The 21,458-nt window shown below is 42.3% G+C and overlaps 1 protein-coding gene across 2 annotated transcripts; it reads right to left on the minus strand.

Moving 5' to 3' along the window:
- Nucleotides 1-1,471: 1,471 nt before the first annotated feature.
- LOC140198921 (RNA-binding protein 43-like) lies at nt 1,472-21,147 on the minus strand. 2 transcript variants are annotated; one of them, XM_072260187.1, is made up of 5 exons: nt 20,758-21,147; nt 9,106-9,308; nt 8,370-8,479; nt 4,332-4,618; nt 1,472-2,271 (listed from the first exon to the last, which is right to left on the minus strand). In XM_072260187.1, exons 1-4 carry the CDS (start codon nt 20,793-20,795, stop codon nt 4,379-4,381), a joined length of 591 nt encoding a protein of 196 aa, XP_072116288.1. In that variant the 5' UTR covers nt 20,796-21,147; the 3' UTR covers nt 1,472-2,271; nt 4,332-4,378. The 2 variants fall into 2 exon arrangements, with proteins under 2 accessions (XP_072116288.1, XP_072116279.1); XM_072260178.1 differs by having other exon boundaries at nt 1,472-4,618.
- Between the last annotated feature and the right edge of the window lie 311 nt (nt 21,148-21,458).

A 21,458-nucleotide genomic window follows, 5' to 3' on the forward strand; every position in this document is an offset into this window, starting at 1 on the left:
TAGATCACACTTTTTCAGATATTTACAGATTAGAAACTTATTGAACACTACTTTATCTACCTTTCCGATATCACATCAAATTGAAGTTACAGAAAAAATGTTAGGTTTAAACCCCTTTCAGAAGAGTCTAATAGCAATTATTTATGATCTGATTACGAAAATATGCCTAGGTACATCTGATAAAATTAAGTATGAGTGGGAAAGAGAACTCCAAATATCTTTATCTACAGATAAATGGGAAAAAATTGTTCAATTAGTCAATACTTCTTCAATGTGTGCCAGACATGCCTTGATACAGTTTACGGTGGTTCACAGGGCTCATATGTCCAAGGATAAGTTAGCTTGTTTTTATTGCCATATAAATCCTATTTGTGATAGATGTAATTCTCAGGTAGCTTCCTTGACACATGTTCTGGTCTTGCCCTCTTTTAGAAAAATATTGGAAAGATATTTTTGATATTATTTCAGCAGTTCTGCGTATTGATTTACAACCTCATCCTATTACTGCAAATTTTGGACTACCAGTGATAGACGCTAGTCATTTATCCATGTCAGCTTGTCGTCTAATTGCATTTGTTACATTAATAGCCAGAAGATCCATTTTATTTAAATGGAAAGATTCTAATTCCCCCACTACATTTCAATGGTTTTCCCAAACAATAGCATGCCTAAACTTGGAAAAAATTAGGAGTGGTACTATGGATCCTTCCGTTAAATTTGAAGAAACTTGGAGGCCATTTATTCAATATTTTCATATGATGTAAGTTGACCCTTTCTGAATCCTTTCTAGTATTTTTTTTTTTGTTCATGTATAGAGGAGCAGAGTTAACGACAAATAATTTTAGCCCAGGTAATATGACAGCCCAAGCTTTGTTTGTTTGTTTTTTGTGCACATGTTAATCCCAATCTCTATGTATCATTACTTTTATTGTTATGTTTAATTTTGAGAGAGACACTCATCTTTATATCTAGTTGGAGTTTTTTGCATGTGCCTCTTTAAAAAAAAGAGGGAAGCAATTTTATTAATTAATAGTGTGATCACATGTGTGATCCTAATTGAAAGATCTGGAAATAGATCGCAAAGCAACCAGATGAACCATTTTATCCTATTGTCAAGAGCTTTGGCGTCGTCAAACACCTTGTCCGGTGGTGCTAAGGGATCCAACATAAGATGCTGGAGGAACTCAGCAGCTCAGGCAGCATCTATGAAGGGAAAGGAGCAGTCAGCATTTCAGGCCGAGACCCTTCATCAGAAACCTCAGCTGTTCATTTCCCTCCATAGATGCTGCCTGACCTGTTGAGATCCCTCAGCATTTTTTGTGTGTTGCTCCAGATTTCCAGCATCTGCAGTCTCTCGTGTCTCCATGGTACAAGAGGATTAATGTTGCCAGGTGTGCAGTGGTTCAAGAAAATGGCTCTAAACACTTCAACAAAAATTTGTCTTTCAAAACAATCTTAATTTTTATGTTTTTATTATTCATAGGTAATTATACATATGCACAGATATTTAAATATAGGATTTGTTTCATTTTTAGAATTCCATTGCCTAGTAGTGAGAGTATCAAGACATAATCATTATTACTTTCCCTTCAGGCTCCTTCAGATCTCATGAAGACTGCTTCAGAGAGCTTGGGTGATAGCATATTTTTGAAGTCACAAAGCATTTCTGTAGACAGAGCAGGTAACTATAGCAGTTGCTTTTCTTTTACTGTGAAGAAATATAATCTGAAATTCAGACAGTCTGCTCCAAGATCATCAATGCAGAAGACACAATACATCCAGCGGATCCTCTTCAACCGCCAGCCCCTCATTAAGATCTCTGCCTGGCTCCCACTGGATCACTGCACATAAAATAAACTGCTGGAGGATCTCAGCAACATTTGTGGAGACAAAGGGATGGCTGGCTTTTCAGGTCAAGACCTTGCATCAGGACTGAGAGTGTAGCGAGAAGATAGCCAATTTAAAGTAGTGAAAGGTAAGGGTGCAACAGAGGTTGGTAAGTGATAGGTGGAACTTCATGAGTTGGGGTGGGGTGCACACAGATGATATCCTCCAGTACTTCATATTTTTGCCTGGGGAAAAGACTCTGGCTATCTATTCTATATACACTTCTCATAATGTTATAAACCTTTATCAAATTGTCTCTTAGCCTCCAACAATCTAGAAAAAAAAACTCTAGTTTATACAACCTATACTTATAGCTAATACTATAATCCAGGCAGCCTCTTGGTGAACCTCTACCGCCAGCTCTCCAAAGCCTTCACATCCTTCCTGTAGTGGGGTGACAAAGTTACAAATTTTAACTCCAAGTTCCTTGGTGTGTCTGTTGCACAAAAGTCAAAAGCCCAGCCAAAGCTGGTATCATTCAAAGATGTGTACAACACATCTGGAGACCATCTCCAGGATTTTTGCTTAAGATGGAGTGGCTTGCACCTCACTTCCGTAGCAGCAAAGCTTCACAACATTTGCCACTGGTTTTTGTATGACTGAAGGGGACCTCCATGAGTAGATCTCAAGCAGCAGTGGGAACTGACTTGAGTAGCAGCCCTTTAATGTACAGGGATAACCATCATTCCTACAGGATAATACAATTTCCTTCACGCTACCAATCTCCAGCCTACATCCACTCCACCCAAACTTATGACCCTCTCATGATCCAACTTTACACCTCTTTTCCAATCATTAAGCACTCTGAAATGACACATCAAGCAGCCCAAGCCCTTGTATACATATTTGTACACGCCTGCCTCAAACCTCTGTGCACTTCGGAATGAACAACTGGGCCAGATGAGAATTTGTTTATGGACTTCTTTATCCACTTTAAGACAGATTGCTGCTGCTACCAGAAAGGCTGCTTTATCCCCTGCACTCTGAAGATCACAAATGCCTCTGAAAGTACATTCCCAGTCCTGTTGACATTAGTTACGGGTACAAAAAAAAAGCCTGCAAGTGCATGCCATCAAGCTCAAGGACAGCTTCTCTCCCACCATTACCAGACTCTTGAATTTAGGCCATGCCCTCTACTCACTACCACCATCGGGAAGGAGGTACAGAAGCCTTAAGTCCCACACTACCAGGTTCAGCAACAGTTATTACCCTAAAACCATCAGGCTCCTGAACTGGCATGAATAACTTCAATCACCACTACTCTGAACTGATTCTACAATCTACAGACCTACAGTCTCACTTTCCAAGCTCTCTTTACAATTCATGTTCTCAATATTTTTTTTGTTGGCACAGTTTGTCTTCTTTTTAACATAGGTTGTTTGACAGTTATTGTTTATTGTAAATGCTATATTATATTTCTTCCTGTAAATGCCTGCAAGAAAATGAATCTCAAGGTGGTATACAGATAAAATACTGTACAGTATGTATTGCACTATTGGGAAAATGGAATTAAATGGAAACATTGGAAAAAAAAGTAATCTTTTAACCTTGCACTACTGTATATGTATTTTGGTAGTAAAATTACATTGAACTTTCAAATTTGACAAATGGACTCCATGCAACAGTCACAATCTACCACATTATGATCTTGCACTTTATCGTGTACTTGCAGTGCCCTTTTTCAGTAGCTTTTACACTTTATTCTGCATTGATATTGTTTTAAGTTATTCTAGTTCTATGTCCTGTGTAATGATTTGACCTGTATAGACTAAAGGCTGATTTATACTTGTGCATACGGGCTACACCGTAGCCTACGCCGTAGGCCTGATTTATACTTTTATGTAGCCCTACGCCATAGCGAGCATGCGTAGTTGTGTCTGCGTCACTCTGCAATTTACCACCAAAATGCTAGATGGCGGTGGGGTTTCTATGCCACTGTGTTGAGATTCTTCGTGAGAGACATGGACGAGGAAATGCATTTCAAATATTTTCGGATGTCGGCAGGTAGATTTGACGATTTGGTTCATCGTCTCCAACCACTTATTTCGCATCAGTGTACAGACATGGCGGAGAGAAGCAACCGGAAATGCATAGGAGGAAATGCGATGCTACCAAGTGGACCATTCACAGTTGTTGCGATCTGCGTCGCTGCGACGTGTGAGTTACATTTTTGGGGAGGTGCACATCACCCTATGGCGTACATTTGATGCAGAAGTATAAATTGGGCTTAACTTTTCACTGTATCTTGGTACATGTGATAATAATAAATCAATTATCAGATGAGGATGAAACCAAAGTTAAGGGAAAATGTTGCTTTTAGGAAAAAGATTATCCAGAATTGTATTGTTTGACTTTAAATTTCAGGCGATATGGCAAATGCAGTATTCAGCAACCTCTTTGGGTGTTAACGAATCCAAGCTTGTACTAGAACCAACTGTAGTTACCTGTAATTACCGAAACGTCCAGGTGGCAGAGACGTACGAAGATCTCTTTAGAGCTCCCTGCTGTCAGTCGATTGCCCAGAATCAGTCACTGGAGTTACTGTTTGAAGATATTCATAGTATTTCATAAGGATTTCCCTAAGTTCTTTTAAAGAGGAGAAAGTGCCTTTGATCTTAGCAACGGACCCATGGTAACTCACAATTTCAAATTTGTGTTTGCAGATTAAGTTGTGAACCATCCCTGTGGGAAAGCGACCTGTGTCCAGTTTTGCAATCACAAACTCTATCACCTGGTAAATCAAAAGGGAACATATAATGAGCACCATCTGCCTCTTCCCCACCTCCCTTCCCACCGCCAAAAGCTCTAGGACTCCCATCAAGCAGTACTAGGGAGATTCATTTCTGCCTCCACCAACTTTGTAGACTGTCTTTTCCTTTCACAAAGTAGTCTTCTCCACAATGAGGAGAAAATATTGATTAGATTTCTTCTTTTTGTAACATTTCCATTGAATTCCATTTTCCCAATGCTACAGGTGTTCTACAGGTGGAGGTAAGGAACAGAGAAAATGGTATTCTTGATTAGGGAGAACATCACAGCGGTAGTCAGGGACGATATTACTGGGGAATCGTCCACTGAGACTGGACATGGAACTTCCAGGGTAGAACTTAGAAATAAGGAGGGGATGATCAATTTCATGAGATTGCACTTTAAGTGTCCCAATAGTCAGCAGGACTTAGAGGAACAAGTATGTTGGGAGACTGCAGATAGATGTAAGAATAATGAGGTTGTAACAGTGGATGATTTCAACTTCTTTTAACAAAATGGAACAGCTATGATGGGTCAGCTGCAGTATAAGGAGCTTGGGTGGGGCTGAATATATTAAATGTCCAGGAAAGTTTTCCCAAACAGTGTGTAGCTGGGCCCTACTAGAGAGGGGCAAACTTCAACCTCCAGCTGAGAAATGAGGCTACGTAAGAGACAATAATATCAGCGGGAAAGCACTTTGGGCCAGTGAGCATAATTCTATTAGGTTTAAAGTAGTTAGGGAAAAGCATAGGTATGGTTCATTGATTAAAAACATAAATTAGGCCCAAGCAAATTTTGAAGACATTTGACAGGAATGTGAAAAGATTAACTGTGAAGAGACTGTTTACTAGTAAAGCGGTATTTAGTGAGTGAGAGGTTTTTAAAAGTGAGATAGGGAGAGTTCCGGGACAGCATAGTCTCATTAGGGTGAAGGGTAAGGCTGGCAGGATTAGGGAACCCTGGTTGACAAGGGATATTAAAGCTCTGAATGGAAAAAGCTATAGTCGTATTTGGACAGCTGGGATCATGAATTTCCTTGAGGAGTATAAGAGATGTAGAAGTGGGAAATTAGAAAGACAAAAGATAGCTTTAGTAAATATGGTAGAGGAGAATCCTAAGAGATTCCACAGATATATTAAGAGCAAAATGTTATCTAGGAAAAGAATAGGCCCCTTATGGATCAACATGGTTGCCATGTGTAGAATGACAGGAGATGAATGAGATGTTAAGTGAATATTTATCATTTGTATTTATCATGAAGGGGTGGCGAGGTGTTGATATGTCTGTACAAAAGGAGCTGTAAGGCACTCCTTCCCTCTACTAGTCTGAGGGTCACCCTTAGGCAAGGTGTAGCATCTGCTTAGCCCCCCCTGATCAGGGTCATGTGAAGCCATGGGAGCAGGTAGTGGATGGTTGTATGAGCAGCTGGTGCACATCACAAGTCCTGGTTATGTGACCACTGATGCCAGACAAACACTCTCTGAAGAGTATTGATAATGACTAGGGTCACCCATCTTGTAAAGACACTGCCTAGGAGATGGCAATGGCAAACCACTGCTGTAGAAAAATTTGACAAGAACAATCATGGTCATCAGACCATGATCACCCACATCATACAAAATGGCACATGATAATGATGATTTATCATGGAGAAAGTAATAGAAATTAGGGAATTAAGGGGAATAAATAGTTATCTATGGGAACATATCCACATTTCAACTGAGGAGGTGCTGCTGGCCTTAAGGTATACTAAGATAGATAAATCACCAGGGCCTGATCAAGTGCATTGTAGGACATTGTGGCATCCCAAGGAAGAAAATGTAAGAATTCCAGTAGAGATACTGGCATCAGCTTTAGCCACAAGTGAGATACTGGAAGACTGAAGGATGGGATTCTGAGGAACAAGATCTCCCAGCATTTGGAAAAGCAAGGTTTGATAAGGGATAGTCAGCATGTCTTTGTATGGGGAAAAATCATACCTCTCAAAATTGACTGAGGATTTTGATGAGGATAGGGCAGTCGATACTCCCTACATGGAGTTCAGCAAGGTGTTTGACAAAGTCCCTTATGGCAGACTAGTCTGAAAGGTTAGGTTGCATGGGATCCAGGTTGAGTTTGTCAACTGGATACCAAATTGGCTTGGTAGAAAGAGAAAGAAGGTGGTAGTTAAGGACTGTTATTCAGATTGGTACGATGCTATACCATTTGTGTTTTTGTCATCTATGTAAATGACTTGGATGACAATGTTGTTAACCTGGTTAGTAAGACTGTGGATGACATCAAAATTGGATACGGTTATCTAAGATTACAACAGGTTCTACTTTAACTGGGGAAGTGGGTTACGGAATCACTTCTGGAATTTAACATGGATGAATTTAAACCAGGGCAGGACTTGCACAGTGAATGGTAACGTTCTAGAGAGTGTTGCAGAACAGAGAAATCAAGGCGTACGGGTACACAGTTCCCTGAAATGGAGACAGGGGTGAATGGGATAGGGAACAAGGCATTGGTATGTTTGCTTTCATCGGTCAGGTCACTGAGCTGTGAGGTCATGTTGCAACTGCACAAGTCATTGGAGAGATTGTATTTAAAGTATTGTGCACAGTTCTGGTGACCCAGCTAAAGGAAGATGTCATTAAACTGGAAAGAATGCAGAAAAGATTCATGAGAAAGTTATCAGGATTGGAAACTTGAATTACAAGGATAGACTGTATAGGATGGGATTTTGCTCCCTGGCACACAGGAGGCAGAGGAATACATCATAGCGGTATATAAAACAATGAACATTATAGATAAGGTGGAGGTAGGGGGAGTCTAAAACAAGAAGACCATGCTATTGGAAGAATATGGAGGCTTTGGAGAGGATGCAGAAGAGGTTTACAAGGATATTGCCTAGATCCTGGTGAAAGGGTAATCAGTATCAGTATATAAAGTTATGAGAGGCATATACAAGGTGGGGAGTCAGAGTAGAAATGTAAAATATAGGAGGATATAAGTTTAAGGTATGAGGGTAAAAGTTTAATGGAGATGTATGAGGCAAATTCATTTTTCAAACAGAGTGGTACGCACTCCCAGGGGAGTTGGTAGAAGCAGTTTTGATAGGAACATTGAAGAGGCACTTAAACAGACAAATGAACAGACAGAGGTGGATCTGGATGTTGCGCATGCAGGTGGGACTCATTTCGAATGATACCCTGGCTGGCATTGAAATGGCGGTCTGAAAGAACCATTCCTCTGCTGAACTCAAACAACAGGAATTCTGCAGATGCTGGAAATTCAAGCAACACACATCAAAGTTGCTGGTGAATGCAGCAGGCCAGGTAGCATCTGTAGGAAGAGGTGCAGTCGACGTTTCAGGCCAAGATCCTTCGTCAGGACTAACTGAAAGAAGCTTCCTTCAGTTAGTCCTGACGAAGGGTCTCGGCCTGAAACGTCGACTGCACCTCTTCCTACAGATGCTGCCTGGCCTGCTGCGTTCACCAGCAACTTTGATGTGTGTTCCTCCGCTGAACTGTTTTTTTTGTTTCAGGCAATATGTACTTAGGCTGACAATGTGAAGCTGAGGCAGAAAATCAGATATGATTTTGCTGAATGGCAGAGTGATTGAATGGTCAACTCCTGCCCTTACTACTTACTACTATAAGTACAGGGAAGCCAGCTGTGGAATGATCTAACACTCACTAGTTCGTCTTTTGGGGGTGGGCAGAAATTGAATTCTCTCCCAAAATACATACCTGTACTTTATCAGTGGCACTCTCTCCACTTCCCACCTCGCATACCTTCAGTGTGTACTCCTCTTTATCTACCATCAGTTTTTGTTCATGCTTCAGGACATTATTCGCATCTGCAAGAAAGAAATCATTTAGGACACAGGCAACAGACATTAATGGGCACCATTATCACAGTGCTGGATGGACCCAATAGTTTATCAGTTTGCTGCCTGCAGTGTATCAACAGAACAAAAGCTACAAGGTAGGATTTTAAACTTGTATTTATCTGAGTCAGATGCATTGAGAGAGCTCATTCTAAGCTCCTGTTTAAAAAAAAAGTGTGTTTTGTTCCCGTATCATATAATCCTATCTTCTCTCTGCCTCAATCTCTGGCTTCTGCTTTCTTGCCCCCTGTAACTCCACAGTCCAGTTTCCATCAAAATTCTGCTTTCCAATCTCACTTCTGCTGTTTTCATTACTACTGACAATAACCAGCCCTCCAGTGGTTCCCCTCCTGAAATGATCCTCCCTGCCTCTGGTGCCACTTTCAATTCTCCTTAAACACCTTATTGGTGTGACACTGGTATAAAGTCCCACTTTTTTATAATCATCTCATTGAGCCATTGAGTTCAGGCACCTAATAGTACCTTGGGTGTGCCTTGTGTCAAACAGTTGATGGCTAAGCTCATGAAATAAAAATAACCTTAAAATGCTAAATACTAACAAAGCATCATTTCATCTCAGATGTTAACTCATGTACCTTCCTCTTTCACAAAGATGACGAACGCACATCCTTCCACACTAGTTGGATATTTCACATCCAGCACTTCACCTCCTCCATTGGTTCGCTTCTGGAAATGAATGGTCAGTTTATCCACTGTCTTCTGCTCAGGAAAGATCGTGGGAACATTCAGGACCTGAATTTTCTTTGGACATGTTATCTCCATTTCTGGTTGCCAGGTACTGTGAATAACAAGTTTTTATTCACCATTACGTGTTATTATCTAAATAATGCTCAAATAAAACAGGCAAGGGGAGATAAATCCTGCTTGAATATTTGAAATTGGAATATTCTGTCATTTGCTGAGCGCTTTGTAATTAAAAGCCTTAGCCACCAGGTGTCACTGTATAATTTTTCCCCAACTTATTCATACTGGTCTTTTCAGGACTTTTTCTACAGCAACTCATTTTTATTATTAATTATTCTATTATTCATTAGGATCTATATTCTTTTGATGTATATTTTTTTACCTCCAGGATAATATTGCAGTTGATATTTTCCCCCTCAAAACTACCACAAGACTCATGATTTCACCACATGCTGTGCAGACAATTTCCCAACATACACAAGCTTAACTTAAGCCACCCCCATATAAAATACTTTCCAATATCAGTTGAAGCCTGTGTTTGCATTTCAAATGGTTGTACTGTTTTTATTCCATTCCAAAAAAGCAGGGAAATGGTTTGTGTGTGAGGGCCAGACCAGGGACACTCCAGATCTTCCCCAGAGCTTGTTAAATTGCAGAAGCTACAAGGGACCATGGATTACCAGACGAAGTTGGAGGAGGAAGCAGCACTGTATAAAGCAGCTGGAGCATTATGGGAAAATTTGGTGACCTTTGATGGGCCCTTTGACCCATCTTGGGCATGTGGTCAAGTGGTTAAGGCGTTCGTCTAGTGATCTGAAGGTCGCTAGTTCAAGCCTCAGCTGTGGCAGCATGTTTGTGTCCTTGAGCAAGGCACTTAACTATACATTTCTCTAGAGGCTGTGTGAGGAGTGGCAGACTTCCAATCTGCGCCTGGTAAGGCATGAAAGTGCCCGACGCAGGCCTCTCGTAGTTTGAGTCGACGTTCCCTCCCCTCCCCTTGACCCATCTAGTCCACAGTAATCATCTATCATCTTTTTATTTTCACCCCACAGTCTTATGAACTCCATCTAGCTTATACCATTCAGATAAGTGGTCAGAATTGAACTCAAACTGCTACAGTTGAGAGGCAGCAATTCTATTAGCTGCACTGCTGCATGCGGTCGAACCATAGTGGTTGACAGATTCCTATCCAGCAGCCTGACAGCTTCAGCAGCTGTAATCATGGGTGTCCAGACACGTTTCAGAGATGTTGGCGGGGTGCAGGTTGAATGAAGGGAGTAGTGGTGATGTAGTCAAGTAAATTGCAACTTGGAACAATGAGTGCAGGTCTTCCTCTGTCACTTGGATATCTCTAAGTGGAACTTGCTGGTTGAAGGCTGGTGAGCTCAGTTAAATGCAGAAGTTCTTAAATACTCCAGAGAGAAAAGCAACATAGTAAGTTATTCTCAGTAACTGGGTGACGTTTGCTTTCTGCAGACAGTGTCAGTCATTGCCTTAGGGAGGAGAAGAGCAAACATCTTTCTGATACCAGATGTTCAGCCTTTTAGCATCGCTACCCCATCAGTACAGTCAAACAGCTGATGCTGTCTAAGTTGCTTTGAGCTTCCAGCATTTCTTCTCTTTGCTTCAAATTTCCAACAGCAGCGGGTTTTTTGTTCCAACCTAATTCACTGCTCTTGATGCAATCCTGTTATATAGCAGACAACAATGCTGAATGTTTCTTGTTTAATCTGGAGTTAGATTCACACATGAATGATTGTAAAAGGAGTATTTCCATCAGGACATATTGAAATAGCTGAGAAACTGATCAGGGTCATAATCATACAGTCATAGAGAAGTACAACACAGAAACAGGCTCTTGAACCCACCTAGTTCACGCTGAAACATTTAAACTACATAGTCTCATAAACCTGCACCTGGACCATAGCCCTCCATACCCCTGCCATCTATGCATCTATCGAAACTTCCCTTAAACATTGAAATCAAGCTCACATGCACCACTTGCACTGGCAGCTCATTCCACACTCTCACAACTCTCTGAGTGAAAAGTGGTCCCCTCATGTTCTCCTTAAACATTTCACCTTTCACCCTTAACCCATGACCTCTAGTTATAGTCCTACCCAACCTCAGTGGGAAAAGTCCACTTGCACTTACCCTATCTGTACCTCTCATAATTTTGCATATCTCTATCAAACCTCCTCTCAATCGTCTACATTCCAAGGAATAAAGTCCTAACCTATTTAATCTTTCCTTACAACTCAACATCCTTGTAAATTTTCTCTGCACTCCTTCAACCTTATTTACATCTTTCCTGTAGGTAAATCACCAGAAATGCACACAATACACCAAATTAGGCATCACCAATGTCTTATACAACTTTAACTTAACATCCCATCTCCTGTACTCAATACTTTGATCTATGAAGGCCAACGTGCCAAAAGCTTTCTTTACAATCCTCTCTACCTGTGATGCCACTTTCAATGAGTTAAGGGCCTGTATTCCCAAATCCCTTTGTTCTACTGCACTCCTCAATGCCCTACTGTTAACCGTGTACTAAATTCCATTTGCCATTTTCAGCTCATTTTTCCAGCTGGTTCAGATCCTGCTGCATTCTCTTATAGTCTTCCTCACTGTCCAATACACAGCCAATCTTGGTGTCATCTACAAATCTGCTGATGTAATTATTATTATCCAGATTGTTGATATAGATGACAAAGAACAAAGCACCCATATAGATATGTATGTTGATATGTTGATACAGATGACAAATGACAAGCACCAATCCCTGTGGCACTTCACAGCTCTCAAAGCTAATCTAAATTACTACCTCATCTTGAATGTCAAGCGACTGAAACCACCCCCCACCCCGACCAAACTCCCATGCGGGACCTTGTCAAATGCCTTACTAAATTCCATGTTGACAACACCACTGCCTTGCATTCATCAACTTTCCTGGTCACCTCCTTGAAAAACTCTGTATGATGGGTTAGAACAACCTACCACACACAAAGCCATGCGGACTATCCCTAATCAGTCCCAATCTATCCAAAAACTCATATACAGTATGCAGTCCCTTAGAAGACTTTCCAATAACTTTCCCACTGCTAATGTCATGCTCACCACCCTATAATTTCCTGTTTTATTTTTAGAGCCTTTCTTAAACAGCTGAACAACATTCTCCAATTCTCCAATACCTCACCTGTCCCTATGGATAATTTAAATACCTCAAATTAGGGCCCCTGCAATTCCTACACTTGCCTCCCACAGGATCTGAGGGAACACCTCGTCAGGCCCTGGGGATTTATCCACCCTAATTTGCCTCAAGACAGCGAACACCTCCTCCTCTGTAATCTGTATAGGGTCCATAACCTCAGTGCTGCTTTGCCTCGCTTCTATAGACTCTGTGTCCATCCCTTTTAGCTCCACATATAGATTACCATTCCAATCTTCCAGAGGACCAATTTTATCCCTTGCAAACCTTCCACTCTTAGCATATCTGTAGAATCCCTTGAGATTCTCCTTCTCCTTGTCTGTTAGGGCAACGTCATGCCTTCTATTAGCCCTCCTGATTTCTTTCTTAAGTGTTCTCTTGCATTTCTTATACTCCATAAGTACCTCATTTGTTCTTACTTCCCTATACCTGCAAAGCACCTCAATTTTTTCTTAACCAGAGCAACAATATCTCATGAAAATCAAGGTTCCCTAAACCTGTTATCATCACCTTTTATTCTGAGAGGCACACAGAAGCTTTGTACTCTCAAAATTTCACTTTTGAAGGCCTTAATCTTACCGAGTACATCTTTGCCAGAAAACAGCCTCCCCAATCCACGCTTGCCAGATTCTTTCTGATACAATCAAAACTGGTCCTTAGAAGATGGGGTTCATTCAGTGAACCCATCCATTGAATGTTAATATGAATTCAGACTCAAGAGGCAAATCATCAAAACTGAAAATATCATAGGTATTATGGGTTACTTGGGAGTTAAAGAATTATGCAGATGAAGAATTAAATCAAATAAAAACCAGTCTTCTAAAGACCTGTTCAAAATGCAAATTTGTAAGCAGTAATCAGTTTTGAAATTAAAAAGGACAGCTTTGTAAACAAACAGTATTACCTACAGAGCACAGGCTACCAGCCCAAAGCAGAAGGTGCTCAAGAGGTATGGTTTTCAAATTGACATGACAATGAAACATGTATCAGCCAAATGTAAAGCAATGGAGATGTGTTAATTGGCCTGCATCAAACCAGGCATCAGACACCTTTGTCTAATTTATTTTGCACCATCAGGACTGAAATCAAGGAATGTACATAGCTGGCCAGACTTGTCACTTAGCAAATCAAATATGCTTGTGAGTGTTTATCAATAATTGGGATATTTGTGTACCTAGAGATTCAGCCCTCACAGAGCTAATTCTGTACACCTGGGTTCGCTGTCTTTGTAAGTGTTTAAACTTCTATGTGAATTACTTGCGAACAGAAAAAACACTCAGTAGAGTCTATTCAGTCATTCTCATCGCAGCTATGTAACACAATGGAACCTCTTGTCAAACACAAAATATCGAAGTAAAGAATTTCATTGAAATTGTATTGTATCACCTGCTATCGGCTTTGCCCTTAAGAGTATAAAACTTGATGTCTTTGTGTTTGGAGAGGTTCTGTTCAAAAAGTACTAGAACATAGAACATAGAATAGTACAGCACATTACAGGCCCTTTGGCCCACAATGTTGTGCTGACCCTCAAACCCTGCCTCCCATATAACCCCCCACCTTAAATTCCTCCATATACCTGTCTAGTAGTCTCTTAAACTTCATGAGTGTATCTGCCTCCACCACTGACTCAGGCAGTGCATTCCACGCACCAACCACTCTCTGAGTAAAAAACCTTCCTCTAATATCCCCCTTGAACTTCCCACCCCTTACCTTAAAGCCATGTTCTCTTGTATTGAGCAGTGGTGCCCTGGGGAAGAGACGCTGGCTATCCACTCTATCTATTCCTCTTATTATCTTGTACCCCTCTATCATGTCTCCTCTCATCCTCATTCTCTCCAAAGAGTAAAGCCCTAGCTCCCTTAATCTCTGGTGCATACACTCTAAACCAGGCAGCATCCTGGTAAATCTCCTCTGTACCCTTTGCAATGCTTCCACATCCTTCCTATAGGGAGGCAACCAGAACTGGACACAGTACTCCATGTGTGGCCGAACAGAGTTTTATAGAGCTGCATCATTACATCGCAACTCTTAAACTCTATCCCTCGACTTAGGAAAGCTAACACCCCATAAGCTTTCTTAACTACCCTATCCACCTGTGAGGCAACTTTCAGGGATCAGTGGCCATGTACCTCCAGATCCCTCTGCTCCTCCACACTACCAAGTTTCCTGCCATTTACTTTGTACTCTGCCTTGGAGTTTGTCCTTCCAAAGTGTACCACCTCACATTTCTCCGGGTTGAACTCCATCTGCCACTTCTCAGCCCACTTCTGCATCCTATCAATGTCCCTCTGCAATCTTCGACAATCCTCTGCACTATCTACAACACCACCAACCTTTGTGTCATCTACAAACTTGCCAACCTACCCCTCTACCCCCACAATCCAGGTCGTTATTAAAAATCACGAAAAGTAGAGGTCCCAGAACAGATTCCTGTGGGACACCACTAGTCACAATCCTCCAATTTGAATGTACTCCCTCCACCACGACACTCTGCCTTCTGCAGGCAAGCCAATTCTGAATCCACCTGGCCAAACTTCCCTGGATCCCATGCCTTCTGACTTTCTGAATAAGCCTACCGTGTGGAACCTTGTCAAATGCCTTACTAAAATCCATATAGATCATTTACTCTAGATAAAGCCTTCTTTGTGATGAATAAAAACTTTTTGCATGTATCAGCTCCGAGTCTCCAGTGACTTCGTCACAGTCACAACATTGGGGACAAGGTGTGCCCAAATGTCCTTTGCCAACTCTGTGCTGGGGTAAAGGATGCATGAAGTTCAATTTGCCTGCTTATTGTGATCACTTCATTTTCCAGGCAACACTAACTACATTACTGCTTGCCTATCAAGTGAGGCTTGTAGTTTCCAGGCACCAGTTTAAGCTGCCAACATTGTTTAAAGCCTGGCTGAATCTCTTGGAGGAAACACGCCTTGTCATCTTGTTCTTCACAGGCAATAGCTCAAGATCGGGGTTGCCTTGCTTCCACTTCAGCCCTGTGGGTTTTGGGGTGACTGATGCAGCCTGAATGGGAGTGGAGAACCCTTCCACAGATGTGGCAGGAAGTACCTGGTGGGTTGTTTGACAGGTGGTGCAACCCTTCCCTGTTAACACTGCAATTCTGTGTACTTCTGGATCGTGCACTGGCAGCACTCGGTGCCTTTCCAAATGCTCCCTCACCACTTCATTAGTCAAGGTTGGTACAGGAAGAGAGATGTTAACTGCACTTATATTTTCGAGGATGGGAGAGTGCATGTATGAGAGGACTATGGTGCACAATTCCAGAAATTGGGGAAAAGTATACCTGTCTGCTGGGTAAATCAAGAATCTGTGAATCTAGAAGTTACGGAGAGCTGGTGGGGGGGGGGGGAGATGGGGAGAGAGAGAGGGAGAGGGGGAAGAGAGAGAGAGAGAGAGAGATGTCTAAACTCCTTTCTTTTGACATTCTATAGATTCCATAGATTGGCCTTCAGTTTGGTTCGATATGCTGTTGTTGCTCACTTCTATCCTTTGCATAACCTGTGTTTTTCCTCTTTCCCTGTGCATTGGTTGTTGGTCTTTATTTTTTTAAAATTAAGTGCTTTGATAATAAATGTTCTTTGAATCTTTGAGCTATAGCATTCACAGTACCATTATAAAGCAAAGGCGTACTGTCTGAACTTTTTTCAAGAAGCTTTCATTAAAACTGATCTGCATGTCCCTGATGTTTGTCCCTGGCATGAGGTGAACTTGGTTCAATAATGGAGAACAGTTTCTGGGACTCTTATATCTCCCCAAGCTAATGTAACTCTCTCCAACCACCTCATCCTCAAAATCTTATTGAACTAAAGTCCATCCCCTCTTGTATTTAATTATGTTAACTACAATTCGAAGTAATGACTTTGTACTATTAAACATTGCATCAGAGAGAAAATAAAGACACCAGACAGAAAAGTGAAGTCATCCTTGTATTGCTGCACTTTCTGAGGAGATTGTGGCGTCTAAGACTCCTCATCCCCGTTCTAACTCTTTCTTCAGGAGCACCAGCAAGAATGTCTTGTCTGACTGCATCATTAAGTGGTATGAAAGCTGTCAGGCCTCAGACCGGAAGATCCAACAGAATAGTGAAGAGTGCCAAGAGGATGACTGGGGTCTCCCTCCTCATTACTGGTGACATTTACTAGAAGCATTGTATACAAAGGGTGTGAAGCATCGTTGAAGATCCCTATCATCCATCTTACAATCTCTTTGACCTACTGCCATCAGGAAGGAGGCACAGGAGCCTCAGGACTAGGACTGACAGACTGCACAACAGCTCTTCTCCCCCAGGCCACCAGACTAACCAATACCCTGCCACCACTGAGGTCTCGTCAATAGGACAGTGAGGTGTTTACTGTTTACGGTGCTGAGCACTTCACATGCATTTTGAATTATATTTTAGTAACAGGTTTGTGGTAATATTTTGTTTTAGTTGATGATTGTGATGTACGTATTGTGGCTGCACCTTGGTCTGGAGGAACTCAGTTTCATTTAGTTGTGCAGTGGATTCTAGTTAATTGAATCTTCAGTTAATCAAGGTATTTGTTTATTTCGGACACTACGCTACTTAATTGGGACAGGAGGCAGTTGGTGAACACTTTCTAACCAGCACCGGTCGCGTGCACTTGCATGGCCATTAGACACTACACCCGAGCTTAGAACAAACAGTTTTTTAAATAGCATCAGTAGCATATGTTTGTGTTCAAAATCTAGTTATTTTTGTATCTGATTGTTGGTGAGAAAAAAGCAGTAAGCAAACTGTTTTGCTCACAGCAGTTTCAAGTATTCAGGCTTGGAGATGCCAGAAATGACCGGGAGTGAAAATGAAATGATTTCACAACTTCAACAAGTTAGGGATTACAAAGAATTTGAAGGTATCGACAATCACCTTGAATGTCGCAATGAAAATGAAGATTTGGAGAACACAATCACATTATTTGAAGGCAATCCATTATTTGCACTGTGTCGGCGCTGATTTTGTTTATTTAGAGTCAATTGAAAGGACACACCAGTGTACACTGGATGAATTTCTCTGTTGTTAACCATTAGGAACTAATACACAGTTTTGATAGTACTGTAATAGTATGGGTAGTGTTTTAATTTGTTCTGTATTTTATTTAAATACATAAATTGTTACTCTGTTAAATGGTAGTTTGTCTTTTTTATACATGTTTAATTTGTCTTTTTTATACATGTTTAAATATTTCAATGAAACTTCAGCTAATGGGGCAACTGTGTTAATTCAGCCAAAATATATTGGTCCTGATATGTCTCAATTATCCACAATCCACTGTATATACGTACAGTCAGATGGCAATAAACTTAAACTTGAACATTATGGTGGTGGAGCTTCTATTGCTTTTGTTGCTCATGGAGTGGTCTCCTTTACATGGCGAGATCAGGCATAGAGTTGGCAATTGTTTTATAGAGCCATCTACAACAGCTATTTTGAACTTTCAGTTGTATGTCATTTCAATTACCCTTCCCATGCTCACAACAACCCACCTGCCTCAGCCTCCTCTGCTGCTAGTATGAGGCCAAACATAAAGCAGAAGAGCAATACCTCATACTTCATTTGAGTAGCCTACATTGAATGTTTAAATTTCAGGTAATTCACTTCCTTTTCCACTCACACTAGTCCCCCCAAGGTCTCTCTCCCTCTGTGCACTTTCTATTCTCCTTTACCCAACCTGGTTCCAGCATCCACAATCCCATCCAGCTGGGATTCTTCTCACCAATTCGGTTTCATCTACACATCATCCCACCCTCATCAATTTTTCCTTCAAAACAAACCTGACTGTCCGGGTAGCCCTATTGTCTCTGCCTGCTCCTACCCCACTGAACTCCTGTCCGCATACCTCAACCCTATTTTATCCCCTTTGGTTCACTCCCTTCCCACCAATATCGGTGACACTCTCAGTCTCCTCTGTAACTTTCAATTCCCTGTCCCTGACCGCGTCACTTTTGCCACGGATGATCAGTCCCTATACACTTCTATCCCCCATCAAGAAGGCCTCAAAGCACTCTGCCACTTTCTTAACAATAGAACCAACCAGTTCCCCTCCTCCATCTGGCAGAACTGGTCCTTGCCCTCCACAATTTTTCCTTCAGTCCTGAAGAAGGGTCTCAACCTGAAATGTCAACCCTCCCTTCCTTATCTGGTTCTACTAATCAACTTCAAGCACCTGTCCCAACTAGTTCCTTCCCACTCTGTAAAACAGGCTGTGTATATTTACGCTATCTATGCCCCTCATAATCTTATACAGCTCCATAAGATCAATCTTCATTCTGTTATGTGCCAATGAAAACAATCCCAATTTCCTCAATCTCTCTCCATTACTGAATTTTACAAATCCTGGCAGAGCAACCACACGTCCCTCCCCACAGATTTCCCTCCTGGCGCTTAGCCCTGCAACTGTAATAAGTGTCACACCTGCCCCTTCGCCTCATCCCTCGCCAGTGTCAGGACCCCAAGCAGTCCTTCCGGGCAAGGTGGCGCTCCACTCGTGAATCTGTTGGGATCTATCATTGTAATCTGGTGCTCCCGGTGCGGCCTCCACTATATCGGTGGGACCCAACATAGATTGGGAAACCGTTTCATCAGGCACCTTTGCTCCCTCCACAAGAGCAGGGTCTCCCAGTGGCCACCGAATTCAGCTTCCCATTCTCAGTTCAACACGCCTGTCCACGGCTCCCCTACTGCCATGATGAGGCCACACACAGGTTGGAGGAACAGCACCTTGTACCCTGCCTGGATAGACTCCAATCTGATGGCACGAATGTCTACCTCCCAAACATCCGGTAACCACTCCATCTACTTAATTTCCACAGATCCTGCCTGAATGCTTCCAACATTTTCTGTTTGGGTGTAAGGTAACTAAATCTCTGTTCCTCCCAGAGACGCTGTTTCTTGGGTGCCTCGTTTCAGGCTGCTTAGGTGGGTTCCCCTGAAAATGAGGGGCATTGATCATGTGGATAGCCAGAGGCTTTTTTCCCCCAAGGCTGAAATGGTTAATACGAGGGGGCACAGTTTTAAGGTGCTTGGAAATAGGTACAGAGGGGATGTCAGGGGTAAGTTTTTCACACAGAGAGTGGTGGGTGCGTGGAATGCACTGCCGGCGACAGCGATAGAAGTGGATCCAATAGGGTCTCATGGGGCTTAGAAAAATAGAGGGCTATGCGCTATGGAAATTCTAGGCAGTTTCTAGAGTATGGTCAGCACAACATTGTGGGCCCAAGGGCCTGTAATTTGCTGTGAATTTCTCCGTTCTATGTTCTAAAATGCTGCAGTTGCTTCAGGATCTCGCTCTGTCTCTTACTTGCATAAGGTGCTGAATCAGGAAACACCTCCCAGCAATTTGGGAGCTTGGTAATGTCACACTTGCACCGAGTATATTCCTTGAGTTATAAAAAGGGGTTTGTTCCTTGTGAATCATTTAATCAAGTGAAATTCCATAGACTGAATAGACTGACAAAATTCAGTCCGAACATTTTGACACGGCGAACAGGGACTGGTGCACTTTGTGTGGTAGTGAAACTTATTTTTGTGAACTTGGTGACACGAATGTGAGGGAAAAGCAGCAATGGAATGACTGGCATTTGGGAGGAATTTCCGGGTTTTTACAGGCTGCGCAATTGAGGTCCAATTCGGCAGCTCTGACACCGGATTAAAATTACTGACTGAACCGCGTTTTAGTGAGCGTCGGTACCGCATACGTTCCGGTACCGCAGCCAAAATAAGAAGCGTGGCTGATATGTGCCCGTGAGAACGAGCTCTCATGTCGCGAAAACAGGCGCTGTTGCTGGAATTTGTGACTAGCTCTCGACTTCATTTCCTCCAATCTTACAGCACCAGCGGCCATTCACCCAGCCCACGCCAGTTCTTTGATCTTCTGCTTTCCAAATGCTTCTTCATATTCCTTTCGGAAGGCTTTACTTTCACTTTCCAATCCAGTCGCCCTAGGGTCGACACAGTGGTCCCCTGGTCAAGAACAACGCCGTCTAAAACATTTTTACTTCCTCCTTGCCACCAAGCAGTTTAACTCCATGGCCGGGCTGCCCGCCTTCCGGCCGATGCCCGGCCCAATGTCCTTCGGACTCTCCGACCCCGGCGGTCCGCAGACAGGGAACCCCGTCGACCTTAGACCTTTCCTGGGTCTAGAAAGCGTAACAACATTTCATTCCCAGTGAACTCGCTCCAAGAGGTGAATCCGATCTAACTTCTGTGACACAATGTTCTGTTCTACTTGTAACCCGTGTCCCTAACGTGTGTGACAGAACGGCAGTAGAAAACTTTCCTCACCCCCCGGTACCTTACCTACAGCCTGCACCCGGCGTAGCTTCACGTCGCTCCATCTGTCCAGGCGAAAATTGTCGCCGCTAGCTTTTCGTCCAGAAGGGAAACCTCGCAGTGGAAAAACGAAAGTGAAATCCGTTTTCTGCCTTGGCACTCTCTTAATTCTGCGTATGAGCTCTGAGCAGCTTGTGATTTTGATGGAAACCTCACAAATGCAAGAGGGAAACAGCAAGAAATGTGAGCGGATGTAACACCCCATTATTAAAACAATTGCTGCCCATTTTTTCTTGGTGTCCCTGAGAATCACTGAGCGACTTTTGCTAACTATATTACATCTGCCTCTTTCTGTCACTAGAAACAGTTTCCTGTAATTTACCAAACAGCAAAACCACACGGCCGTCTTTGCTCCACGTCACTGAATGCCCCCCACCCCACCCGTGCTGACCCGTACCTCAGTCTCTCTCTATCTTCATTTCCCCAACAGATGCACTATTTGCCTTTGTGTGTACACATTGATAAGAGTTCTCTGATCAAACCCATTTCATCTTCAGGAGCCCTGCCAACCGTGTGGGTCTGAATCTCCTTCCAAAGTTTGTACAAAATCTCTATTCCCCACCTCCCAGACTGTACAATCCAGGTCACAGTTCTCTGCAAAACAAATATCTCGTCAGTAGAGCTGAATGAGTAATATTCCTGTAAAGGTGACAGTTGTTTTCTAATCC

The sequence above is a fragment of the Mobula birostris genome, chromosome 1, assembly GCF_030028105.1.
Source record: "Mobula birostris isolate sMobBir1 chromosome 1, sMobBir1.hap1, whole genome shotgun sequence".
Classification (NCBI taxonomy): Eukaryota; Metazoa; Chordata; class Chondrichthyes; order Myliobatiformes; family Myliobatidae; genus Mobula; species Mobula birostris.

Excerpts from the sequence above, each read along its gene's own strand:
- LOC140198921 (XM_072260187.1), bottom strand. The coding sequence starts at position 20,795 with ATGGAGCGACGTGAAGCTACGCCGGGTGCAGGCTGTAG. Across the intron at positions 9,309-20,757 it reads ACGCCGGGTGCAGGCTGTAG|TACCTGGCAACCAGAAATGG; the intron begins GTAAGGTACCGG and ends TGTTATTCACAG. Across the intron at positions 4,619-8,369 it reads GTGCCACTGATAAAGTACAG|GTGATAGAGTTTGTGATTGC; the intron begins GTATGTATTTTG and ends TTGATTTACCAG.